Here is a 23,658-nt window from a genome sequence, read left to right as displayed (position 1 = left end):
GGTGATCAAGGCATCTCTGTATTCTGTTTTATATATTTAAATCAGTACAACACTGCCATATTGCTAATTTGAAGGTGTTTTGAAATTATCCAGGCAAAAGGTAGTTCTTCTCATATGTTAGCAGCTAAAGTGCTAAACTTTTTTTTGCTAGAAAGCCACTTTTTACTGGTAGCACTACGCCCACTACACTATTAGAAAAGTTTTCCTGCTCCATGCAACCGTTACACAGAGATGTAATATGAAGCAATGCAAAAACATGCAAGAAGAGCAAACACTGCTGTGTGAATTTAGCCGCTGACACACAGAAAGTTTTTTGCCCTTTTTCCTTATTAGCACGGAGAAGGTGGGAGAAGAGGGAAATGATGATGCCCAGAGCCATGGAAGAAATGAGTGGAATCAACAGATTATGGAATGAAAACCCAGATCTCTTAAAGCATCTTTGTCCCTTGGAACACCCTTCATCTCTTCAGTCAGTTAGTCAAAGCTAGAAAGTAAATTCTAAAATGAACAGAACACGCTTTCATCATCCAGTAGCACATAACAAAGTTTTCCCAAGTGCTAATGCAGCTCTTCTGAAGTTACATTTCAGACCCTTCTGAAGATATGTACATGCTTTGAAAAGAGGGAAGGGAATTCGTTCTGTCTTAAAAGCATTATTGCTGGGTGTTATCTTGTGTTTTGTTTCCTTTTTCTGTTATTAAAAAGGGACTGAAGAAATAATTTTCTCAGCTAAAAAATACCCAGGGAAATTTCTCATCTCTGCAGCATGCTGCATGAAAGGAACAAATCTAGCAAAATAGCAGTTTATTCTTATTATTCCAAAGTATTTCGATCACAGTTCTGAAGAATTGCTCCTTATGTACAGAGTTACCCTGTCCCGTAAATTTCACTGTCTTGCTGTCATCGAGTAAAGTGTAACAGAACTCTCACCAATTATAATCTGAAGACAAGGCATTTAAAAATAAAAGTTAAAGATGGCGGGACATGCACTTAGAATGGGTTACTGAAGATTGTTCATCACCAAGAATAAGACCCTGCTTTGTATGGCTAAATCAGAGTTTTAATAAGATATTCATTCTGCCGTAATACCGCAGCACGCCTGCACTGTGAATACAATTATATGGGAGATAAGCAAAGTGATGACAGTCGATTCAGTACTGATTTGCCACAATTCTCACCTGATCACCAAAACAGTACTGGAAGGGCCCTGAGATGCCGCCTGAGTCAACACCTGGATTCCTGAAGTCAAATTAATGGCTATTACAGTAAGTTATCATTAGGCTAATCTAAAACATGAGATACATTAGATGACTAACTATATGAAAGCACTTTCCTCATGGACTACCAGAGGAAGTTTATGTTGCCAACTCAAACTGGACACCTCGATTTTAGATTGCTGAGATGAAAATCAGCTCTGATTAACCTACCATAGGACAAAAGCAGACTGCAAGATCTGCATTCTTGGCACAGACCTGATCACCAAATCATTCTGCATTTCCTCAAGTATCAATCTGTCCTGTGAAATATATTGTACAGCAGCAGCAGAGTTCAGACAGGAGAGAGTTCACAGAGTATGGATTTTGCACAACTGTATTTGTCTTGCCACAGATAATGAGTTTTTATGCTTTGCAAGGATGAAATAGACTGATGTGGAATGCTAATTTATCAGAGCAATGTACCCAAAGTCTTAACATTGTTTAAGCAGATATAATTTAAAATTTTGGACATGCAGAAGTAAAATACTGCCTTTTTGGCATACGGCTCAAAGAGAATTACATAAATTACAGAACTAACTGCATTTGCTGGCATTCATTCACTGCTGATGTTATATTTCATAATTAAACTTAATTTTATAGAGCTGTACTCTACCGGTCTAGGTCAGCAGTCAATTAAGGAACAACCCTCTCCAGGCCCAATGCAACACTCCAGTAAGTGTGAGTATCATCATAAATCAGCAAGCTACCTTTTTTGCTTACAGAATTTGAATGCCAATGCTACCCATATCAATTTAACAGACTTGCTCTACTGAGCGTGAGCAGTGGAAATGTCTTCTCCTCAGTGACTTCTGAATCTAGAAATTCTGCTAGGGTATCTTCATTGCCTTTGGTCATTAAAATAAATAAAAAGAACTGACTGCAAACTGCAGCCAGTGAGAGGCCTCTGCTGCTCAAAGAGAGGAGATCCCTCCACTAGCAACCATTAATAACCCACTAACACAACTCAATCATTATAAACAGGGAAACCAGTGGGGTTTGGTTTCTCAGAAGCTGGACTGATACCTGAAGAATGGAAATAAAAACCATGTACCTGCTTTTCAAATGAAAATTTCGTCAACAAGAACCTTGCCAACAAGTGTTGCATAGAAAACAAGCATCTTTCCCTTGGAGGTGGTTTAACAAACACCACAGTTCAGGAGATCCCTGCACATTTCTTTAATGATATGTGGTCTTTGCTGGGACCTGGGTCTGGGTCACCTCTCTGACCCGGTGTCACAGTTGCTGCCTCCAGCCTAGTTATAGGTGAGGTAAGGGGTGGTAGAGTTTGTTCCTGTCATAAGAGAGGGCAAACACTGTCCATGAGAGTGTTGTTACAGCCCAGAAACTGGAAATGGAAAGCCCTATGAAAGCAACACAACTTACTATGGGCCTTAGGGCAGCCAAACATGGAAGCCAAGATGAACCCCTCCAACATGGGCTCTTGGGAGAGACAACTACCAATGCTTTTTAAATGAAAAATAAAAAGGGACAGTCTTGGCAGCTTGGACAAAACTGTTTATCCCACCACCACAACTGAACTGCCCATCTGAGGTCCAGCAACACCGCCACATGTTGACAAGAGAAAAATCAGGCTGTGAAAGGCAATAATAGGGATGGTTCTAGATGTTTCACTACGCAGCTCTTTATGTCTTGCTATAAATGCAGTATCAATAGCACTTGCTAAATCAGCAGGTGTTTCCAGTAGCAAAAGTCAGTTTTGCAGTCTGGACAAACCAGGCACGAATCCACTCATCCCGTGACCAGGGTAGGGTGCACATCCCATTGCTCATGCTTTGCCTGTAAGCTACCAGCCCTGACTCCAGCTGACGTCAGTGCCAGCTCTGAGTATTTTGAAATGACTTAGAAGTTATGGACACATTCCCTGGTAATGGAGCTGCACATCCACAGGAAAAGAAAATACTCATCAGTTGCCACAAAAGCTACTTCTTAACAGTGCAATTAAGAGAGACCTATAAATGTGGTTTAATTTGTTTAAGTGCTCACCTGGGACCTGTGCTCTTTGGATAGGTGCTTGGAAACAAATATGAAAAACAGCTTAGCAGTGTCTGTATGCAGCATTTAAAATTTGTGACAAATTATCCTGGCAGAAGCTGCCAAAGGGCAGCAAACATTCGGACATTGAATGAAGACAAAATGAATTCAAACTGGCCAATCCTGACCAATCAGTGAATACACTTAAATGAATGCTTTAGTTTCAGCTATAATTCATCTTCTGCTGCGTGCAGAGACAGAAATCCGTGATCTAAGAACACCTGAAATAACTTGCACTCCTAAGGAAAAAGAAGTTGTGTCCTATCCAAAGGTACTGATACGTGTACCTATACCTTCCTCAGGTTCCTGGAACTGGTGAGACCACAAGATGGAATTGTGAAAGTGAAATAAATCCCTGTCAGATAGGCAAAACCTCTGCAAAACACTTACACAGCATGAATACAAATGGACATACCAGAGCTATGAGACAATGCGAGAATCGGAGGATATCATTACAATGTCGAAGGGCTAATCACTATGCAAAATAAAACGTGTTTATTCCAGCACTAAAATCACAACTGGGGATCTGCTCTGCCTCTTCCTAACATCGGGATGTCCCTCATCTCCCTAATGGACATCTTCTGGGGCTGATGTGCAGCTCAGCATAAGACAAAAACGAAGTTCAGGGTGATGCCTGCTCGTTATGGCTAATGATGAGTGGCATCGGGAACTGAAGCGTTTCTATATCCACAGCAGCTGCTGGCCTGCCCACCTCCGCAATCATCTCAGTAACTTTTTAGGAGGAAACCACAATGTTTGAGAAGTTTCCAATGAGTGGTCCCAAGCAGGGGACTGAAATTAAAAAAAATAAAAATAAAAAAATAACGTATTTAAAACTCATGGTCCGCTCTTACAGCAGGAATCTAAAATTAGCAAGAATGGGAACAAAGATCAGGGAGATTTTCAATGCAAAAAGGGGAGTCCGGGAAAAAATTGAGATGGCCATGAAAAAAACATGCTGATTAAAAAATAATTACGTCACGGGTTGCTCCGGATCCTGACGAACCCCCCAGGCCACCCGCCCGGCTCCCACCCCCCCCGACCCCCCGGCCCCTCCGCTCCCCTGATCTGCGGGTTCGGGGGGCTGCGCTCGCACACCGCCCGCACAGAGCCACCCCCTGGGGCTCCAGCCCCTCCTGCCACACGCGTGGGGTCCCGCGGGCGTGAGGCCGTCTGCGCACCCCGCAGAGGTCCCCCTTCGCGGCAGCCTCCTCCTCTCCTTTCCTCCCCTCCCGCATCTCCATCCTCTCTTTCCCTCCTCGCGCAGCCATCCTCCCTCCCTGCTTTCCCCTTCCCCTCTCCGCATTCCCACCCCCCACTCCTCATAACCTCCCGGACACGATCCGCTCCCTCATTCTGCCTCCCGCTCCCCCCCAAACGCGGCATTTCCAACTCGCTCTCCCCCATCCCCTCCGCGCGGACACACGGACGCACGCACCGACAGACGCGCGGACTCCCCGCTACCTCTCCCGAGCGCTCCCGCTCCTCCAGCGCGCAGCACGCGCCGCCAGCCCCGGCACGTCGGGTCCCCTTCCTCCTCCTTCTCCTCCTCCTCCTCCTCCTCCTCCCCTCCCTCCCTACCCGCCCCTTCGCCGACGCCAGGAAGAGGGGGGCAGCGCAGCCGCCCGCCCCGGCCCGCCCCAGCCCGCCTCGTCCCGGCCCGTCCCGCGGCACCGCGCCCCCCCCGCCGCGCTCGGGTTACGGGGCTGCTGGCAGCGCTCTCCTGTTACGGGCAGCGAGAGGCCGGGGGGGGCACCGGGCAGTGGGGGGTGTGCGTGCAGGGAGCACAGGGGGTTTCCTGAGGCCAGCAGTGTGGGTGGTTTGCTACTCATTGGTTTCATTGTTTTATTTTGTTTCGGTTTATTCCTGCACAGTTTTGTTTCTTTCTTTCCTTTTTTTTTTTTTTTTTTTTTTTAAAAAGTAACTGTTTCCCCTCACCTTATTTATTTATTTATTTATTTGTAGATTTTTAAAATATTATTATTATTATTATTATTATTATTATTATTATTATTATTATTATTATTATTATTATTATTATTATTATTATTAAACATGCTCAGGAGCACAACAAAATTCCACTGGCTTCTCCAGTGATCCCCTTGAGCCTTCATGCCCTTGTCAGGTTAGCATTAGGCCCTGGCAATGATGCCCATAGGCCTTCTACCCTTGGCAGGCAGAATCCCTGTCTCTTCTTGATGCTGGGAGTTGGTCCTCATCACAGAATCACAGAATGACCTGGGTTGGAAGGGACCTCAAGGATCATGTAGTTTCAACCCCCCTGCCTAGCAGGGCCACCAAACACACACATTTACTAGATCAGATAGATCTCATCATACACCTTTACTAGATCTGGTAGATGCAGGGAGATCTCATCTCCCAGCACTCCCAGCACTCAGGATGCTTTCGTCTGTTTCTTCCTCATCCCTGATGCCCTCTTGAACATCTTTCTGTCCTAACAGAAACAATCCTTTTTGAGGTTGTGCCTCAGAGGGTGGAGAGCATGGCACTGCTCCCAGGGCAGCGAGCACAGCCCTGAGCTGCTGGAGCTCAGGAAGCATTTGGGTTCCACACTCAGATACAGGGTTTGGGTTTGGATGTTTCTGTGAGGAGCTGGGGGTTGAACTCAATGGTCTATGTGGGTCCCAATTTGGGATTCTGTGAAGAGGTTGTGGATGCCCCATCCCTGGAGGCATTCAGGGCCAGGCTGGATGTGGCTCTGGGCAGTCTGGTCTGGTGGTTGGCGACCCTGCACATAGCAGGGGGGTTGAAACCAGATGTTCACTGTGGTTCTTTTCAACTCAGGCCATTCTATGATTCTATGAAACAAGCAAACCACTGATTTGTACCACGGCAAAGTAATGTTTTTCTCTCGACAATCAATGTTTCACAAGGAATTTTTCAGCAAAGAACTGGTGTTGCCATGGAACTGTCTTAACCTGGAGATTCTGCTCCTGCCATGGCTAGCTCAGAGCCTGACATTTTACATATGTGCTTCATGATTTATCTCCCAGTACCTTTTCACATTTACCTATGCAGAATTGCCTTTATTGCACAGCCAGACTTACACTGTCCTTGCATTTCTCACTATCTTTCTTCTCATTACTTGGAAATGGATGATCTTTGAGGTTCCTTCCAACCCAAGCCATTCTGTGCTACCTTCTCTGAGCTGGCACTAGCCATTTCAGGGATGAGATCAACTTTTACATGGTCTAATAGTGTTAGGATAAGGAAGAACTGCTTTATACTAAAAAAGGGGAGATTTAGCTGAGATGTTAAGAAGAAATTCCTTACTCAGAGGGCAGTGAGGCCCTCACACAGCTGCCCAGAGAAGCTGTGGGTATTCCATCCCTGAAGGGCTCCAGGCCAGGTTGGATGGCCCTGTTCTAACCTGACCTGCTGGGTAGCAGCGCTCCCATGGCAGGAGCTCAGGGCTGGGTGGTCTCTGAGGTCCCCTCTGACCCAACCATTCTGTGGTTCTGTGGCTCTGTGTCACTCCTGTTGCAGGTGGGGTGTGTGCACCCTGGAGAGCACACATCCCAGCACTGACCCTTTCAGAGCCCCACATTGTCCCTCACTTCCCTCCATTGTCAGAGCAGATTGCTTGTTCCCACACTTTGCATTTTATCTTCTCACCAATTACTGAGTGACACCAGGGCTTTCCCTCTTGCTGCTATCACTGTTTGGTCTTCTTAAAAGCTTTTGTCAAGAGCCTTTCAGAAATCCAGTCTGATATGGAAATTAGATCACCCTTATCCACACTTTTGCTGACCCTTTCAGAGGCCTTTGGGAGGTTTGTTTAAGGCAGAATTTTACAGAAGCACTGTTGAATCTTCTCAGATAGATTGCATTAATCCAGGTGTCCTTTAGTACTAACCCAATTAACATCTCTGTTTGCACAGCGCAAGCACAAGGTTTGCAGACCTCTGTTTCTCTGGAGCCTGTTTAGTGTTCAAAGTTTAGTTTCACTGTTGCTAGAAATCAGGTGGCAATGTTATAAATGGGAGATTACATGCTGCTGATGATAGTTCAGCCACCGCATCCTTAGGGGAGATCTCAAGGACACAGATACACACTCACTCATGTGTGCTACCTGAATGCTGTGACTGCGAAGGAGGCTTATAATAAAAGCAATCAGTGTAAAGGAATAGTTACATCTCCCTGTATATGCAGAATTGCAGACTTGTAAGACAGGGCTATTAACATATATAGGAAGCTATCTTACTAATTAACTGTATGTTGTCATGACCCTCTTTAGATATGCAGATACATGTGTATCTGCACAGAAAGTGTGGCACGGACAAACCTACTTCAAGGTCTTTGACTCAGGGAACTATTTGCCCTCTGACATACCTGCAGCCATCTGCTTTCTTTCATATTCTGCTGTGAAATCTCTGGGTCAAGTATGTTCTTTGTTAGTGAGTGTTTTTTCTTAATGCTTGCTCATACTGGTGGGAAGAGGGAGAGAGACCGGCTCTGAGCCTGTAAATTGACTGCTTGTCTAAGGACTGAGCTCTTGTCCATTTAGAATCATAGTATCATTAAAATTTCAAAAAACCACTGAGATCATCTAGTCCAATTGTCAACCCCTACCCACCATGCTAACTAACCATGTCCCCCAGTGCTTCATCTACGTGTTTTCTTAATACCACCTGGGGCTGTGAATCCACCATCCCCTGGGCAGCCTGCTCCACTGCTTGGCCACTCTTTTGGAGAAGAAATTTTTCATTTTATCCAACCTGAACCTCCTCTGGCACTATTTTCTCTCATCCTATCACTGTCACCTGGGAGCAGAGGCCAACTCCCAGCTCTCCACAACTTCTTTTCAGAGTTATAGAGAGCGATAAGATCTCCTGAGAGCCTCCTTTTCTTCATACTTCTTCAGTCCCAGTTCCCTTCTGGATGCTAAAACTTTAGCGCAGCCCCATGCATGCCTGCCTATTTTCGGGGAGAGGGCAGGGAGCAGAAGAAAGCTGCAGTCTGCCATTGTGGGGTATGGGAGTCTGCATCCACATGTTTAGATGTGCATCCAGATGGTAGCGTAGGACTTTTGCAGAAAGAGGGAAAAGGGAGAGTTGGACTTGCATATTTTTTGGGTGTTGCATAGCTCTATTTGTTGGGTTTTTAGCAACTTCAGCTGCTGGAAACAGAACCAGCTGGTTAAGGATGGGGGAAAACTAAGTTTTATGTCTTTCTGTTTGCAGAGCATTTCAGAACCAAGAGAAAAGGTCACCTTCAGCCTCAGGAATATCATTAAGAGTTATTTGTTCTTGTGCTTTTTGAAGCCCTCAGGTTTTAGAGACTGTTAAGGTAGAGAAAAACCCACGATATTTGTCGCAGTTAGAGATGTTACACTGAGAAGAGAGGAGCTTCAGAGCTCTTCTTCCTTGGTTCCCACCCCACTGCCCTTCCATTCCAATAATTGTTTTCTGTTCCTCTCCTGCTCACTGTCCTCTTATGAAATTGGACCAAACTGCAGCACGTTTTGTTCCTATACATAACGCAGTATCACTGATGACACTGAAATATCCTGAATTTTTTTTTTTTTCCTCTTAAGTCAGGGATGAATTTACATAGTATTAATTAGGTAGCACATGATTAATATACCATGGAGGAAATCGAATGCTGTTTCACTGTGTGTATTATAATGAGTTTTGCCTATTGCTTCTAATTTGCATTTCTAGCAGTTACAGCAGCAGAAGAAAATTATGTCTTAAAGTTTTGTTTTAAATATGTATCTTGTTAGTGCTCTGCAACTCTCTTCTACAACATTATAGGAAGCTTCAGATAGGGGGAAGAAGAAATTAATCTGTGTAAGAGCGCAGCCTTCTGTAATTTTTTACTGTGATGTCAAAGCATGTCTGTCTAAGTAACAAATGAGTGGTTGATATTGTCCTGAAAACCCTGACAGCTCTGGAAATAGAAAGAGTGTAAAGAGCAACCATGATTAGCCAAGAGCTACAAGAATAGGGTGCTTCTTCTTTTATATGCCAAAATATCATTTGGCTTCTCCTTATCTTGCTCCATCCCTGGAGGTGTTCAAAGCCAGGTTGGATGGAGCCCTGGGCAACCTGATCTGGTGCCTGATCTAGTGACTGGAAACGCTGCCTATGGCAGGGGGTTGGAACAACACAGTCTTTGAGGTCCCTTCCAACCGAGACATTCTATAAGATAATTCTATGACCTTTCATGCCCCATATTCTGAAAAGGAATGCACCCTGTACAGATGTGCACTCTTTCTTGGGGAGGAAAAGGGATGATGCCATTGCCAACTGAGCATACCCAGAGGTAGGAAGGGGAAAAGGCACAGGATGGGGGAGTTGAGGAGAAGGAAATGAAAGATGTGAGAGGGAAATGAGGTGAGAAGATGGAAACAAAATCCATATCTGGGTGCTCTACTCCTGAGGTCGACAAGTTGCTCAGTCTTTGCTGTGAGACTTTTTCAATCTATCAATCAGTGTCCAGTGTCAGTGAGGCAGATGTTTTACAGTTATGCAACAAACCTTCAAATGGAAAATAATTCAAAGGGGATACCTCTTCCTCTACTTTTGGAGCTGCTGTTTTACAGCCTGGCACACTGTCCTTGTTCTCTGTGAGCTCCCAAAAAAAGCTGAGAGGAGTGCAGAATAAAGGGAGAATGGAAAGTACTCTGATAATGATGCTGGGTGCGTTGGCCACTTTTATAGTGTACATAAAATGAAATGCAGTCCTGAGACATGATGCTTGATCTATAGCCTCCACACTGAATCTCACTGAGTATGAAAAATGAGTTGTGCTCAGTATGCAGCCTTTTCACCATCTGAGGCTGCCTGTCAGAATTTTTGAGATTAGATTCCTTTTCCTTTCCTTGTGGTTCCAGTTATTTCTTTCACTGCAGAATAACATGCAGATCAGCTGGAGGAGGGAACGCACTGGCTTGCAGTAATGTGTGCAAGATGAAAATGGAAAGTCTGTGTATCCTCTGTGCATTTATAAAACTAATGAATGCAGAAATCACCTGTCTGTTAGCAGAGGAGCTGTGGGGAATTTGGAGGTCACATTGGAAATGCTTTGCATTCAGCATGGGGATGAAATGCTGAGCATCACAGAGGCAGGGAGCTGCCAGCAGGGAGCTGATTGGAGATCCCTGTTCTGCTCCTGATGTTACTGATGGTTCGGAACATGACTTAGGCAGGTCACTATCTCTGTTTGCCTGCATGGATGGATGAATTTTAGGCCAGGAACTGCTTGCTAGTGGATGTTCACAGTGCATAACAGGCCCTCAGCTATGGGAGTCAAAGTGCTAATGTAATATGAACATAAAAATTATTTTTTAAAGGTATTCAGTTGACTAACAGGCTCATTTACTCATATTTATTATGTGGTGAAATAGTTTGGCAAGATCTCTATCGGCATCCAGCTACATGAGTAACCTCATTGACTTCAATGCGACTCTGTAAGTGAGTAATGCTTTAGTATTGGCTCCGCAAAATGTTTTAGTCATCATCAGCTTACAAACTGTGTGCGCAGTCCTGCCAGCACTTACCACAGCGTAGTGCTTGACTGCAAGCAGCCCTGACATAGGAGCAATACCCAGTAGTAAAAGCCTGCGTAATCCACACCCACGTGAAAAGTGACTCTGTTCTGCTGCTGTGGAAGCAGCTGAATTTCCCTGGCATCGTGTGCTCTCTGTTCATGGGAACTGCTTGCTCCCTTTCACAAGAAATCAGCAGAAATATCCAGAATCTGTAATGCTGTGAGGAGGAAAGTGTTTTATTGTAGCTGGTGTGGATGCTGCTGCAGAACTGACTCATGGCTCTCCCTCCTTCTCAGGAAAATGCAGTCATTGCAAGTCTACTTACAGCTTCTCACAGCTCTGCCCAGCTAATGTCTGTGCTTTGATTTCCCCTGCCTTGTCTTAGTCCCTTTGTGTCCCCTTCCACAATATCCCCCGTTCCTTTTCCCTACTGCGGGGGAAGAAACCCTTTCATTGTGGTTTTTTTTTTTTTTTTCCCAAGTGCAGAAAAAATCCCATTCAGTGCTATCCCTCTTTACAATTGAGCAGACTCTTTCATGTCTGCTTCATCAATAACACCAACATAAGGCATTCCCGAGGGAGGTCTGCCCTCATCCAGCTTGAGCCTGAGCATCCTCAGGGGTGGGAGTCCATCTCTATTTAGATTCTGAATTACTGCGTGCATAGGAAGAACCATATAAATAGAGCATTTCTTACCCCAGCCTAATATATTCAATGTTTTATCAACTGCTGGGGTGATTTAATCACAGATTACGGTATTTCAATGGTTATGTGCAGTTGCATATTGTTCCTCCAAATAACAGGCTTATATATATGTGTGTATATATATGCATGTGTGTGTGTGTGTATGTATATTCAAAGAACAAGTACTATTTGAGAAATAGGGAACCCCTGAAACTTTTCTGTACAATACTTGAATAGCATATTCTAACAAAGGGCATTTGTTTGTGAGCTGAAGGGCTTGATCCGAAGCCCAATGGAGTCTCTTCCACTGCATTCAGCGGGCTTTGGATTAAGTCCTTCCTAAGGAACAGATGCAGGGTTTTATTCACCACCACTAGTACAATAAAAATGACAAGACAAAGGATAAAGTTGTCTGCAGGGAATAGAGCAGTGCTGTCCTGCAGCATTTTAAATACATTAGACTCTATATTCAAAAGCCAGTTCTGTAGAGTTAGTAAAATTGTTTGTGTAGCCTATCTACAAAATATACAGTGTAGAAATGTTTAAATATGTGTACATAAACACCGAAAGATAGTGTATTACTTCTCCTCACTATTTGCAAGGGCTGAGTTATAAATGTAACTATAAATTCCAGTTGTGCGAACAGAGATAATGCAGAAATAGTTTGTTGCCATTAATCATCAGAACTGCAGAGGAGGAGGGAGAAAATGTGATTTTTTTTTTTTTAATGTCACAGCTCATAGATGGATCCAAAGTGTTTTCTGAGACCTGGAATAGGGACAGGCTTTCCTTTAGTAAGTTTATCTTATTCAACATAATGATTCCTTATCTGGCCATCAGATCTTATCAAAATGTAAGCAACAATGGGCATTGTGGAGTGAGGACATTTGCCCCTGCAGGGAAAACTGGAGCAGAGTCACCCCCAGGAAAAAGTCCAAAAGGGAGATAAGCAACTGTGGCAGACACGGGAGACAAGACTAAGTGGCAGCAAATGAGGAAAAAAATAGCAGAAACTAAAAGAAGAGTGGACTTGGGACTTGCAGCAGGGACAAAATACGAGGGGAAGATGATCAGGGGTTTGTGAGAGAGGGGGAGTAAAAGCATCAAACATAAGAGGCTGTTTGTTTTTAACATTTGAATGGGTTAATGAAAAAAAAAGTAGAATCTGGGAAAGGAGTCTGAATTACAAGAGGATGTAGTCAGAGCATAACAGACTCTTCTGATGAGCATGTGGAAAGACAGGTGGATTCTGAGAGCCAAGAGGCTGGTGTGGTCTGGTGCCAGAAATTAGGATGAGCAGAAAAGGACATTACACAAACTTTTTGCACCAGAACAGAACTGAACTGATACTGCTACACAAAAAATAGTTCTGTGACTTCAACAAATAAAACCATTTAAATTTTATAGGCTCCTAATTGAAATGCTCCTGGCTTTTTTAATTCACAAGTAATGGCCTCAGAAACAAGTCAGCTTTTTTAAGCCCCACACATTTAATAAACAGGCAAAGCCAACATGATGCTTACACTCATTCTGAACATTAATTAAATGCAGGAAGTCACATTTTGTCATGTCATCTTTTTGTACATTGTTGTCACAGGTGTTTTCTGACAGTTATAGAAGAGAGAAATCTCTCTGCCTCTGCTTTAATTCCTAAGCAGGGAACCCTACCAGCCTCTAGGGAATTAAATCCCTATTACACAGAAGAACAGAAAGCCCTTCTTGCCATAATCCTAACATTTCTATCTTCATGCTGCCAAAGCCTTAATGAGTGCTTCTGCAAACTCTATCCTTTTAATCTTGCAAGTTTTGCTCATTAAAATATGAGACTTCAGTAAGAAGCTGCCTTCTTACAGCTTAACTATCCTTCCCTATGTCAGTGGCTGGATGCTTGCTCCTTCTGGCTCCATTGCAGCAGTGTTTGCTGTCATTCTCTTCAAGATGGGTGGCACTACTTGAAATCATTAGGTGGGAAAACCAGGCCCACCTAGAGGTCCATAGAAAGTCACAGAGAATTGGATAATGCTCCAAGAAGAAATTCACTGCCCCCATCCACAACTACAGTATCAAAATCTACTACAGACCTGCCCTTGAATTAACAAGGGAAGAGGCCAAATGAATAAACCATGGCTGGCTGGTGGACTGTTCCTTCAATAAGCCAGGGTCATAGCTTCATGTCATTTTTCAATCATCAGAAGAAAAAACATGCAAAATGAATCTGTAATGAGATGAAAAGACAAGCTGATTAAGGGCTGGCTAATTAAAAATACATACTGTTCTATATGGAAATCTTGCTCTGTGCTATGAAACTACTATGCATTTTACTGTCTAACTCAAATACCACCTGAGCAGGCAGTCTTATTTGTCTTTGGAAATGAAACTCATTAGGCACATTTTATACATCTGCTGGTGTGACAGTCTTGTTGCTTACCTCTGACAGTTTCCAGGCAGAGCCACATAAATAAAATTATAATGCCAGAGGTCAAGCATAATGGCTATGATTGCTCTATATGACTGACAAGTCCCTTGGCTTCCTGGACCAATGCTACCTTCATGATATGAAGACATACCCAAGAGCAATATTAGCAGAGATTGCAATTGCCAGTGAACTCCTAGCTATGAGCTTATACATATGGCTCATACCTTGGATGGATCCCCCCTTCCATTGCCTGGCCTGCTAACTCCACTGACTCCACTATGAATTGGACTCCAACAGTAACTATGCCTAAGAAAACCAGGACTAGCATGAGCCAGTTGGGGGAGAATTTCATCCACAGAAGAGGGATGATTTTACTGTGTCAAACTGGCATGTATCTTGCCTTGAGGGCCACAGAAATGATTGATGGAATGGAACACCTTGCCTGTGAGGACGGGCTGAGAGAGCTGGGGCTGTTCAGCCTGGAGAGGAGAAGGCTGTGCGGTGACCTGATAGTGGCTTGTCAGCATCTGAAGGGGAGCTACAGGAAAGAAGGGGACTCTTTAGCAGGGTCTGTGGTGTCAGAACAAGAGGAAAAGGTTTCAAGCTCAAAGAGCCCTGACCCCCTGGACCTCCCCTGGCACAGCTCCTGTGTGAGCTGCAGCTGTCATGAGGCTTCCCTTCAGCTCCTCTGCTCTGGGCTGAGCAAACCCAGGGGCCACATCTGCTCCTTGCACCTTTTGTCCTCCAGACCCTCGCCCATCTTTGCTGCTCTTATTTGGACACTCTCTAATAGTTCTATGTATGTCTTATGCTGTAGCACCCAAAACTGTACCCAGTGCTTGAGATGCATCTTTGAATTTCAACAGTACACCTCCATGCCTGACATGGCAGCCAGATGCATAGTTAACCACTGGCAATGTAGGACCATGCGAGTTTACTATGATGGTCAGGGGTTTTTGATTTTTGGCCACATAAGTATCTGCCAAATGTCCTCTGTCATTTTCAGTCATCTACAAAATCTGAAGCCACAGTGTATTTATGGCAGTGACATGAAAGGTAGGATGAGGGAGTTACACCTTTGAAATGTCTGAATTTTTGTGTTGTTGTTTTTAAGTAGTTGCTCAGCAAAATTAATTAAATCTTTCCAGAGTTGCCTGGATTCACTTAGGTCCTTTGGTGATAAAATCTTACATAAAATAAAAAAAAAAAAAGAGCAAAATCAGGTTTTCTATTTCCAGCTAGGCATTCCAGCAAAATAGAATCCATTTCAGTACATGACTGCTGACCCTTTTTAATAGTTATATACGTTCTGTTGAAATTAGGAGTTGTTCACCAAGGTAATCTCTCAACTTTATGTGCAAAAGTGTTGCTGAGAAACCAAATGGTGTATTCATGTATCTTCTTCCTTTTTACCAGCAAGCAATAACGATGGTGGAAAAAATAAAGAAAACCAGCTGCAGTTTATGCTACTCCTGTACACATACACATTATCTTTTTCTAACTGTGAGCTGCAGGAAAGGCTCAGTAATATGGCATGTGATATTCTGAACTCCCTAAGAGCTGCAAGTTTAACGGGATGTGTTTTAGGCATGACAAAGAAGCAGAAGCATTTTACTACTTAAAATAATAATAATAATAATAATAATAATAATAATAATAATAATAATAATAATAATAATAATAATAATAATAATAATAATAATAATAAAGAAAATAAAAAGAAGAAACCAACAGAACTCCAATATCATTAGTAAGCATTGCGGTGTTCCACAGTGGACCCAGCTCAGCTAGTTCTGATACATCTTTGGAAGGATCACATTTTTTCTTTCTTTCAGAAGAGTATATTACTTTACCTTCTAACAAGCATTAAGTGTGACATCTGTTTACTGCTTATTCTCTTTTGAGACCCCCATCATATCTTCACTAGTGGTGCAAGCCATTATATAAAAGACATAAGAATTTTCTTATGTTTTGTTGAAACCTATGCAGTTTCCCTTTGCTTGGACCATGCAGTCAAGTGTTCAGTCTGAACCTAAGCAATGCTTGTTAATTCTTGTTAGTAGTTTGTTGAAAGTGAAGAGAATTTTATGATAACTTGGGCCTCCAAGTTGAGTAAGTACACAATTGAAAGTAAAAAAGAAATGCTAATTTCTATTTCTTGATTTCTACTGATTGAGAATATGCTTTCTCCTGGTATCATCAAAAATACTGCAACTAAATCTGCATATATTATTTACAGAGTTAATCTAAAACTTACAGTTTTCTTACATGAAATTAACACTACCTATTTGACTGCTTGGGTGTAGACAGAATAATTCTTATGGATTTTTCTCTCAACAAGTTCAAGCTCAGAAAAGAAGTTTCTGTCCCCCAGCTCCATACAGTTTCTGTCTCTAACACTAAGCTTCTCTATTCTACTAATACTTAGCAAGTCATTAATGAAAGTTTCAGTGCTTAACCTTTCACTATGATTAAGTTAATATTTTTCCACGCTGGTAAAGATACTTCCATGGTCTTCACTGACTTCTACATGATGGCATTTGCAGATTCTGCTCATGTTGCACCAGTGGTAACACTGGCTCAGCCTCCCTCTGACAAAGCCCTGCCACTAAATATCCTCCTGCAGTGGGGGGCAGTTATTAAAAATTGTGACATCTTCTTTAAAACTAAGGAGTAATCAGTGTTAAGTCAGATGTTGTTCTGTGTGTTGTTACACTCCCCCGCATCGGAATTAATTTATTAAAACAAATTACATTCCAAAGTTATTGAACTTTTTTTCTTCCTTTTCCTGCAATATAGGCTTAATTTCAGACAAAGAATGTTAGAGGCTGCTCAGAGCTCTCCCAGAAGTTGTGCAGGTCCTGCTTGAGATTCTCAAGCTGCCACAGAGCTGTACTGTGCTGAGCAGAGCCCTTACAGTCACAAAGTCAAAATACCTGGGAATGCCTGTGCAAGTCCACCTTCCAACCACAGTTGGAATAATTTAACATATCTGATTTAACGTAACATTAAAGTTTAATTTTGACTGCTTTGAATTATCAATTTGAACCATACTTTTACTGCTTGTGTGGTAAGTTATTTGCCTAAAGAAAAGCAGATTCTCATAGACTGGCACCTGTGATGGCATGTTGATTTGATGCTTTGAATAGACTTAACTCTAAATTTACTAAATTTTTAAGCATATGTATTCAGATTCATATTTTTTGTTTATAAGCAGGTGTGATATTTTTTGATGTCAGGTTGGTGTCCAGCCCCTTTTGGATAGAAATTGCACTTCAGTAAAAACTGCAGGAAACCTTGATTTTGGGGAAAAAAATTTTAAACGGTAAATTATACTAGGAAGTACAGAAGGAAAGAAATCTAAGAAAGAGTTTTGAAAACAGGTTTTGCACTTAAAGTTTTCTCATTTAAAACCCAAACTTTTTACATATACTGATGTTAGCTGATTACTCATCATTGGCTTTAAGATTTTAGAGCTAGCAGGCCTGCACTTCTCACACCAGGTGTTAATCATGGGTCACAAGGTAACTGCTGATATTTTTCTTTCAGTGCTTCTCTAAACAGAAGAACTTGTTACTGGGCTAAATTTAACTAACTATAATAAGATCCTCTGTCCTTAGAAGTCTAAAACTAACTGCGTAGTACCAAATTGCTTAAGAGCCTTCAATTGTTTTTATCTTTAGATATACATGCCTCATGCCTTCCACTGCCAGCTACCCTGAAGATGGATGTCTCAGCACTGCTGGAATTCACATTGCCCATTCACTCCCTTTCTACTCCCAACATTTTTCTTACAAATTCTTTTGCTGTTTTAATAGCACATGGGATGAAGTGATCATATGGAGAAAAAAAAGAAAAAGGAATAGCTACATTACACCTTTTCCACCCAAGCTTCTCATTAGTATGAGTAACTCAACCACACAAGGCTACTAACTAAGGTCAACCTCTCTGAGCATTTCTCAGGCTCTTGGTTTTCCCATCTTGCTTGTATGGAGATTTTGGGCAGACAGAAGGAGGTGGACACCAGGTTTTCAGATACAAAGGGAGAGGCCCAGCAGCACTTAGGGGAATGCAGTTGTCACCAACAGAGCCCGCTGTGTGAAGTGCTCTCATCACAATATCCTCCTTACCGAGGAAGTTACACTCAGTCCACCAAGCACTCAGTGCTGTGGATGTTATGTGTGAGATGTGGTAAGAAGAGACTTACCTCTGTCCTCTCCTCATTTTCAGGGTTTTCAAAGGAGCACAGTTCCTGCAGGTCTTTTGGCAGCATGTCCATTTCTCTTGTGCCTAAAAGACCAAAGACATTTCATTGTTCATGGAGACTGTGTATGCATGATCGATTGCTTTGCTTTGCTCCTGTTTTTTTCCACCAGCAGTGTCCCATCCTATCCTGTGCCATCCCATCCTGTCCTATACTGAGTAGAAGCTGAAGGATTTTCTGTCCTTTCTGTGCATCCCAAAGAAGGGGCTATGATGGGGATCTAGGATACTAAGACCATCTTATTATCATCCTTACTACATGTCTGTAGAACATTTTAGAATAGTGAGGCTCAGATTCTCTACTAATATCTTTACTTCAGAGTGTATCTTGTCTTGTTATACGAGTGGAGAAGTAAAGCAGCTTTTTTTAATACTCCACTGAAGCATTCCCAGTATATCCTTGTGTAGATGCCTTTGTTGCATTAGCAAGGTAGCTGAGGAGTAGTGTGGATCAGAATATGAGAGGGCTTGGTGCTGCAATCTCTATATCTATATTGTAAACATTTCCAGGACTTAATATCAGACTAGATTTATACCAATTCCCTGGGTGAATGTTACTACTGCACCTGAAGGACTAATACTTGATTTGAATATTCATGTTTCCTCTGGGGTTTGGTGAGTGCTATTTCAAGTGTCCCTGGAGAAGGGTTTCTGGTTTGATTTCCTCTAAAACAACTCTCTCTTGTGATTCAGCAAAGTCATCACACACTGTGAATCACTTCCCATTTCAACATTTCATAAGCATGGTAGAGGGAAGAGGTGTGAATTCTCTTAAAAGGTTACTATTGTTCTCAGCCAAGATGATAATGTAAACGCAGCCTACATACACAAAGTAAAGGACAGTCTGGTGACCAGGCTGTTAAAGGGAGATGTGCGTTGCTTACTGTGACCAACATTCTGCATAACTCTTGGCATTGGCACTGATTTAATTGTCCACCTATGACTTGTTGACATGGCAAGATGTGAAAGTTTAAAAACAGATTATTTCAGCAGTACTAAACCAGGAAGGGGGAAAAAAAATAAAAATGAGAGTCCAAGGTCTCTGAAATAAAATACATAAGAAAATGAGCGATTTTCTGCATATCTCATGAGCTCACAGATACTATATGCCTCAGTAGACTTCACTATACATTCTGTATTTGGTGACAGACTTCAGTGTAGACATCTTACTGGACCTGCATGAAGGACCTGGCAACTTGGAAATCACCCTTGGAATAAATAAAAGACTGAAACATATTCACATCCATTCACACACTGTAATGGTTGAATGGGCTACCAGCTCATGCTGCCATTAGCACAGCTAAAGTTTTCCGTCTCTCGTTTTCTGCAGGGAAGGATGGAATAGTTCAACCAGAACAATTGCAGGGCAGCTCTGTCAGCAGTATTAGGGCTCGGTGGATTTTCATCCACCTCTGTACATGCTAGCTCCAGTACTGTGTAGCATTGTGCTGAGTTATTTGTTTCTTTTAATTTGCTGTTCATTTCAATTGTGAATAGGGTTTGTTGGATGACAGGAATTTAACAATGAAGACGATTGGACAATACAACAGGCATGAAGCTGAGCTAACAGTCTTTTTCCTTAAGAGGTGTATCCATGCAAGCTTGGAAGTGAAACCAAACTGCAGCTAATGAGAAAGAATTTGGTCTGAGCTCTTAGCTAACCTCCATAAGCCAGGAGACAAAGCAGCAGATGTTGTCAAGAAAGACGATGTTCAAATCTGGGAGTCGGATGACCAGCTCTTGGTGGTGCAGGTGGCAGTGAAAGTACAGAATATGGATGGAAAAACCCTAAAAGCACTATTAAGAAATCAGAAAACACCTGTCCACACTCACTCATTGATCCTAACAACCAAAGGGAGACTTTAGCATTTGGTGTTTGAATTACACTTCTTCATGGCCAGGACTTTGACTGTGGGGAAGCAACTCTACCTTGGTTAGCAATGGCCTGGGGCAGTGCATTGGTCAGGAGGGTTAACTTAAGTTGACCTCAGTATTTCTGGGTTTCTGCCTTACTGCTACAAGGCCAGGAGAAAGAAATGAAAACTGAAGATGAAATTCAGCTCCTAAAGCAAATTAAATTATTACTTTTAATGATTATTACTGTTATTACAGTTATTTCTCTTAATGGCAAGACAAGGGGAAATGGTTTTAAATTGAAGGAAGGAAGATTTGGGCTGGGCATCAGGGGGAAGTTCTTTACCAAGAGAGAGGTAAGGTGCTGGAACGGGCATGAAGCTACATGTTGAAGAGTAAGAGCAGCTAATGAAGGAACATAATTTAGGGTGAAGTTTCATCTCCTCAGAGGAAAAGACAGAAAAAGCACTTAAGAGTATTGACTAGGAAAACTCCTATAGTGACATAATTATACTGAATGAAGCCTTCTTCATTTCCCACTTGATTTTCATTTATACCTGCTATGAAGTTGGAGCACAGTCAGATGTTCACTTGCAAAATGTGGTAGCTGTCTAAGATGCATTATTGTCTTCAGGTTACTTGTGGGATTTGAAATGGGTTACTTGCAAGAGTACACTCAGTCCTTTTAGTGTCAAGGTAGGTTGCAGACATGTGCCAAAATTTTATTTACTCCTCACAGTCTGGAATTCCCAGTCTCCTGCAGAGTATTGCTACCTCCTTTTTGCTGGCTGATGTGGTGTTATTCACCAGAATGCATCCTATCCTTGTCAGATTGGAAGGAAACAGTTCCGCTCCAGTGACATAAATTCCTGACGACTAAACTGGACAATCTGATCTTGAAGAGGCATGGGGTGGGACTCATTAGAGCAACTGTTTTCACTTTACTTGAGCCACAGGGATTCCTGCTATTTCCTCGTCTGTTTTCTTTCAGTGAGATACAACTTGTCATTAAAAACTAAGATCAAACTGCATCCTTATATTGCTTTCTTGACAGTGTCCAGCTGACCCAGCAGACGGATGCTATGTTAAACTACAAAATAGAGTTTGTCACCAGTTATTCCAGCGAATAATAAAAAGCCATTGAGAGGGGGGGAAAGGAGAGGGGGGGAGAGGGGAAAGAAAAAAAGAAAAAAAAAAAAAAAAAAAAAAAAAAAGGAGGAGAGAAAAAAATCCCAGAGAGCATATATGGTAAAAGATCTTTCAGCAAGAGCGCTAAGAATCATTTATTGAAACACAAAACAGCTTAATGTCATCATTAGTGTCTAGAATGGGAGCATGAGCATGAAGATATAATTCAAGAGGTAAAGAAAACTGCTAATTTATCTGTCTTTTGCATGTAGTTTTCTTTTTCATATGCTATGTTTAGGAATCACATTCTTGCTATATTTTGGAACAGTAGTAAGGAAACTTTATTACTCTTTAGGATAAGAAAGGATAGTAAGGAAAATATGCCCTTGAGAGCTCATCTAATTCTGTTAAAATAGGAGTATTTTAGTTTCTGTCTCCATGGAATCATCACTCTTAGCAAAACTGTTATGGAGATTACTGTTGGTCCCACTTCTCTTATGATGTAAATGTCTCTTGGATAGCAATTGTCTTAAGATGACTACCTCATTTAATCTATTTTTCCACACCTGACTGTGATTTTCTTTATTCGAGTGGGTGCACACACTGTAGAACTAATGGCATGATTTATTTGGCTAATTTGCTAATTTATCCTCCAAAGGATTGTTTGTTTGCTGTTCTACCCAGATTTTATTGTCTGATATGTTTTGGACTTACATACCAATAAAAATAAGGCAAAATTCTCCCTACTGAGATGAATGGGAAAGAAGTCACACTTATATGTGCCCTGTTTGAAAGCAGCCCTGACTGGTGTAGTTCCTCAGAGTGTGCTGTCTGGGTCTTGACCACACCAGAAGTACTTTGCTGTTCCTTTACAAAGGATGAATATCAAAGGCTCAATAGTCAGTTTCACATGCACAATTTAGTTGTGGTTGTGGTAAGGTGCCATTTTAGGAATCCCATAAGCAGACTTATAAGCATTAGTAGTTGCAGATGGAACAGCTAAAGACGCTATTAGCCCAGGTTAGCAGTAATTCACTGTGGCTTTAGCATTCTTCTGCTGTGTGGGAAGTGATGGCATCTTGGGAGAACAGCCACAGCTTAAGCTGTTAGTTACAAGGTCATGCAACACCAGTCTCAAACTTTGCTCTGTATTTGTTTTAACCAGGATTTTCTATCTACCAATAACAATTTCCAGTGGCCAACAGTGATAAACCCACTGCTAACATGAACTAACTCAACTAACTTGTGTTCATATTATGCATTTTTCTTACAGGTTCTACTTCGTGGGCAAAATTCTCTCAACAATTGGTTGCAGTAGCATAAAATAGTTGTCAGTGAGCTATAAAGCTCACCATTTCTGCTATGAAGTTAGCATAAAGGCCTCACAGCCATAATCTACTTTTTTTTTTTTTTCTTTTTCTTTTTGCAATGAAACCCTAAGTATAGAGTAGACCTAGGGTTAAAGCTATTCTGAGAAGAGATTGTAGTGTTGTTTAGAAAATTGCTCCCACTCTCAGTTTTCTTGTTCACAGTGTACGGCTTATGATGAAATTGAGAGAGAAACACTGACATTTTTCGAGGAAATGAGCTAAAACTCTGCCACGAATTGGGTAGAACAAAGAAGGGAAAAAACTGAGAGTCTGCTCTTCTACTCATAATAACTTGCCTAATAGTACACTTTCTCATTTGGGAACACCAGACAAAAAGTGTGATGTTCTTTTACTAAGACAGCAGATTACCTACTAACTTCATCTAGCGTTAGTTTTTAGTTGTGGAAGCTGTGCAGCAGAAAAATGAATTCATTGCCTTGAACAAGGGCTTATAATAGCCTGAATGTTATAAAGAGAAGCACAAGTGATTAATGCTCAATTGCAGAGTGAAGCTGCATCCAAGAAGACTCATGGCACTGTTCATGCAATGCAGGCAGCGAGAGCAAATGAGTTGGAAAGATAATCTCCTGCTGATAACTACGCACTACTGGGAGAAAATACCAGACCATCAGTCAAACAAACAGTACTAAAAGTACATGTCTGTAATGGGGCAAGGGAGACAAATTGCTGGTGGTACTCATTTCACTGTATCTGCCTAAGGAGTTTCTTGCTCCTGAGTAATGCATGTGTGTTAATTTCAGAAAGATGTGTGTCTAACCCTCTCAGCAGAGCCAAGAGTGGAATGAACTGCATTCAATTTGCTTAACTGCAAAGTGAATCAGTTTATCAACTGTCTTTGCTGCACTTTGCTGCCCACACTGAAACAAATGAGGCACATCTTTACAGCCCTATCTGTTACCTAAAGTTAGACCTGCAGCCACATGTACCAAAAACTGAAAAGGCTCCATGCATATCCAGAAAATGCTATGGATGCTTCCTCAAATGTCAAAAGTGATAAATATCCAGTCAAGTCTAACTTCCTCTTTGGTGCCTTTGAGTAGCAGACAAGGCATACCTCAGCAGTGGACCTCTGAAATAAGCCTTCATGCCTTTGCAGTA

At 42.0% G+C, this 23,658-nt stretch overlaps 1 protein-coding gene across 8 annotated transcripts in view; it reads right to left on the bottom strand.

Annotated features, from left to right (window-relative positions):
• PALM2AKAP2 (PALM2 and AKAP2 fusion) overlaps positions 1-23,658 on the bottom strand; it is a 234,630-nt gene that overhangs the window by 78,628 nt on the left and 132,344 nt on the right. For 6 of the 8 annotated variants that reach the window (XM_015849807.2, XM_015849808.2, XM_015849809.2 and 3 more), the window contains one exon: positions 18,132-18,214. In XM_015849807.2, coding sequence (XP_015705293.1) covers positions 18,132-18,214 — 83 coding nt within the window. Of the gene's footprint in view, positions 1-4,746; positions 4,877-18,131; positions 18,215-23,658 lie in introns of those variants that run through there. The other 2 variants (XM_015849813.2, XM_015849812.2) reach the window with 2 other exon arrangements.

Source organism: Coturnix japonica, chromosome Z, assembly GCF_001577835.2.
Source record: "Coturnix japonica isolate 7356 chromosome Z, Coturnix japonica 2.1, whole genome shotgun sequence".
Classification (NCBI taxonomy): Eukaryota; Metazoa; Chordata; class Aves; order Galliformes; family Phasianidae; genus Coturnix; species Coturnix japonica.
This window is presented reverse-complemented; position numbering and strand designations above follow the sequence as displayed.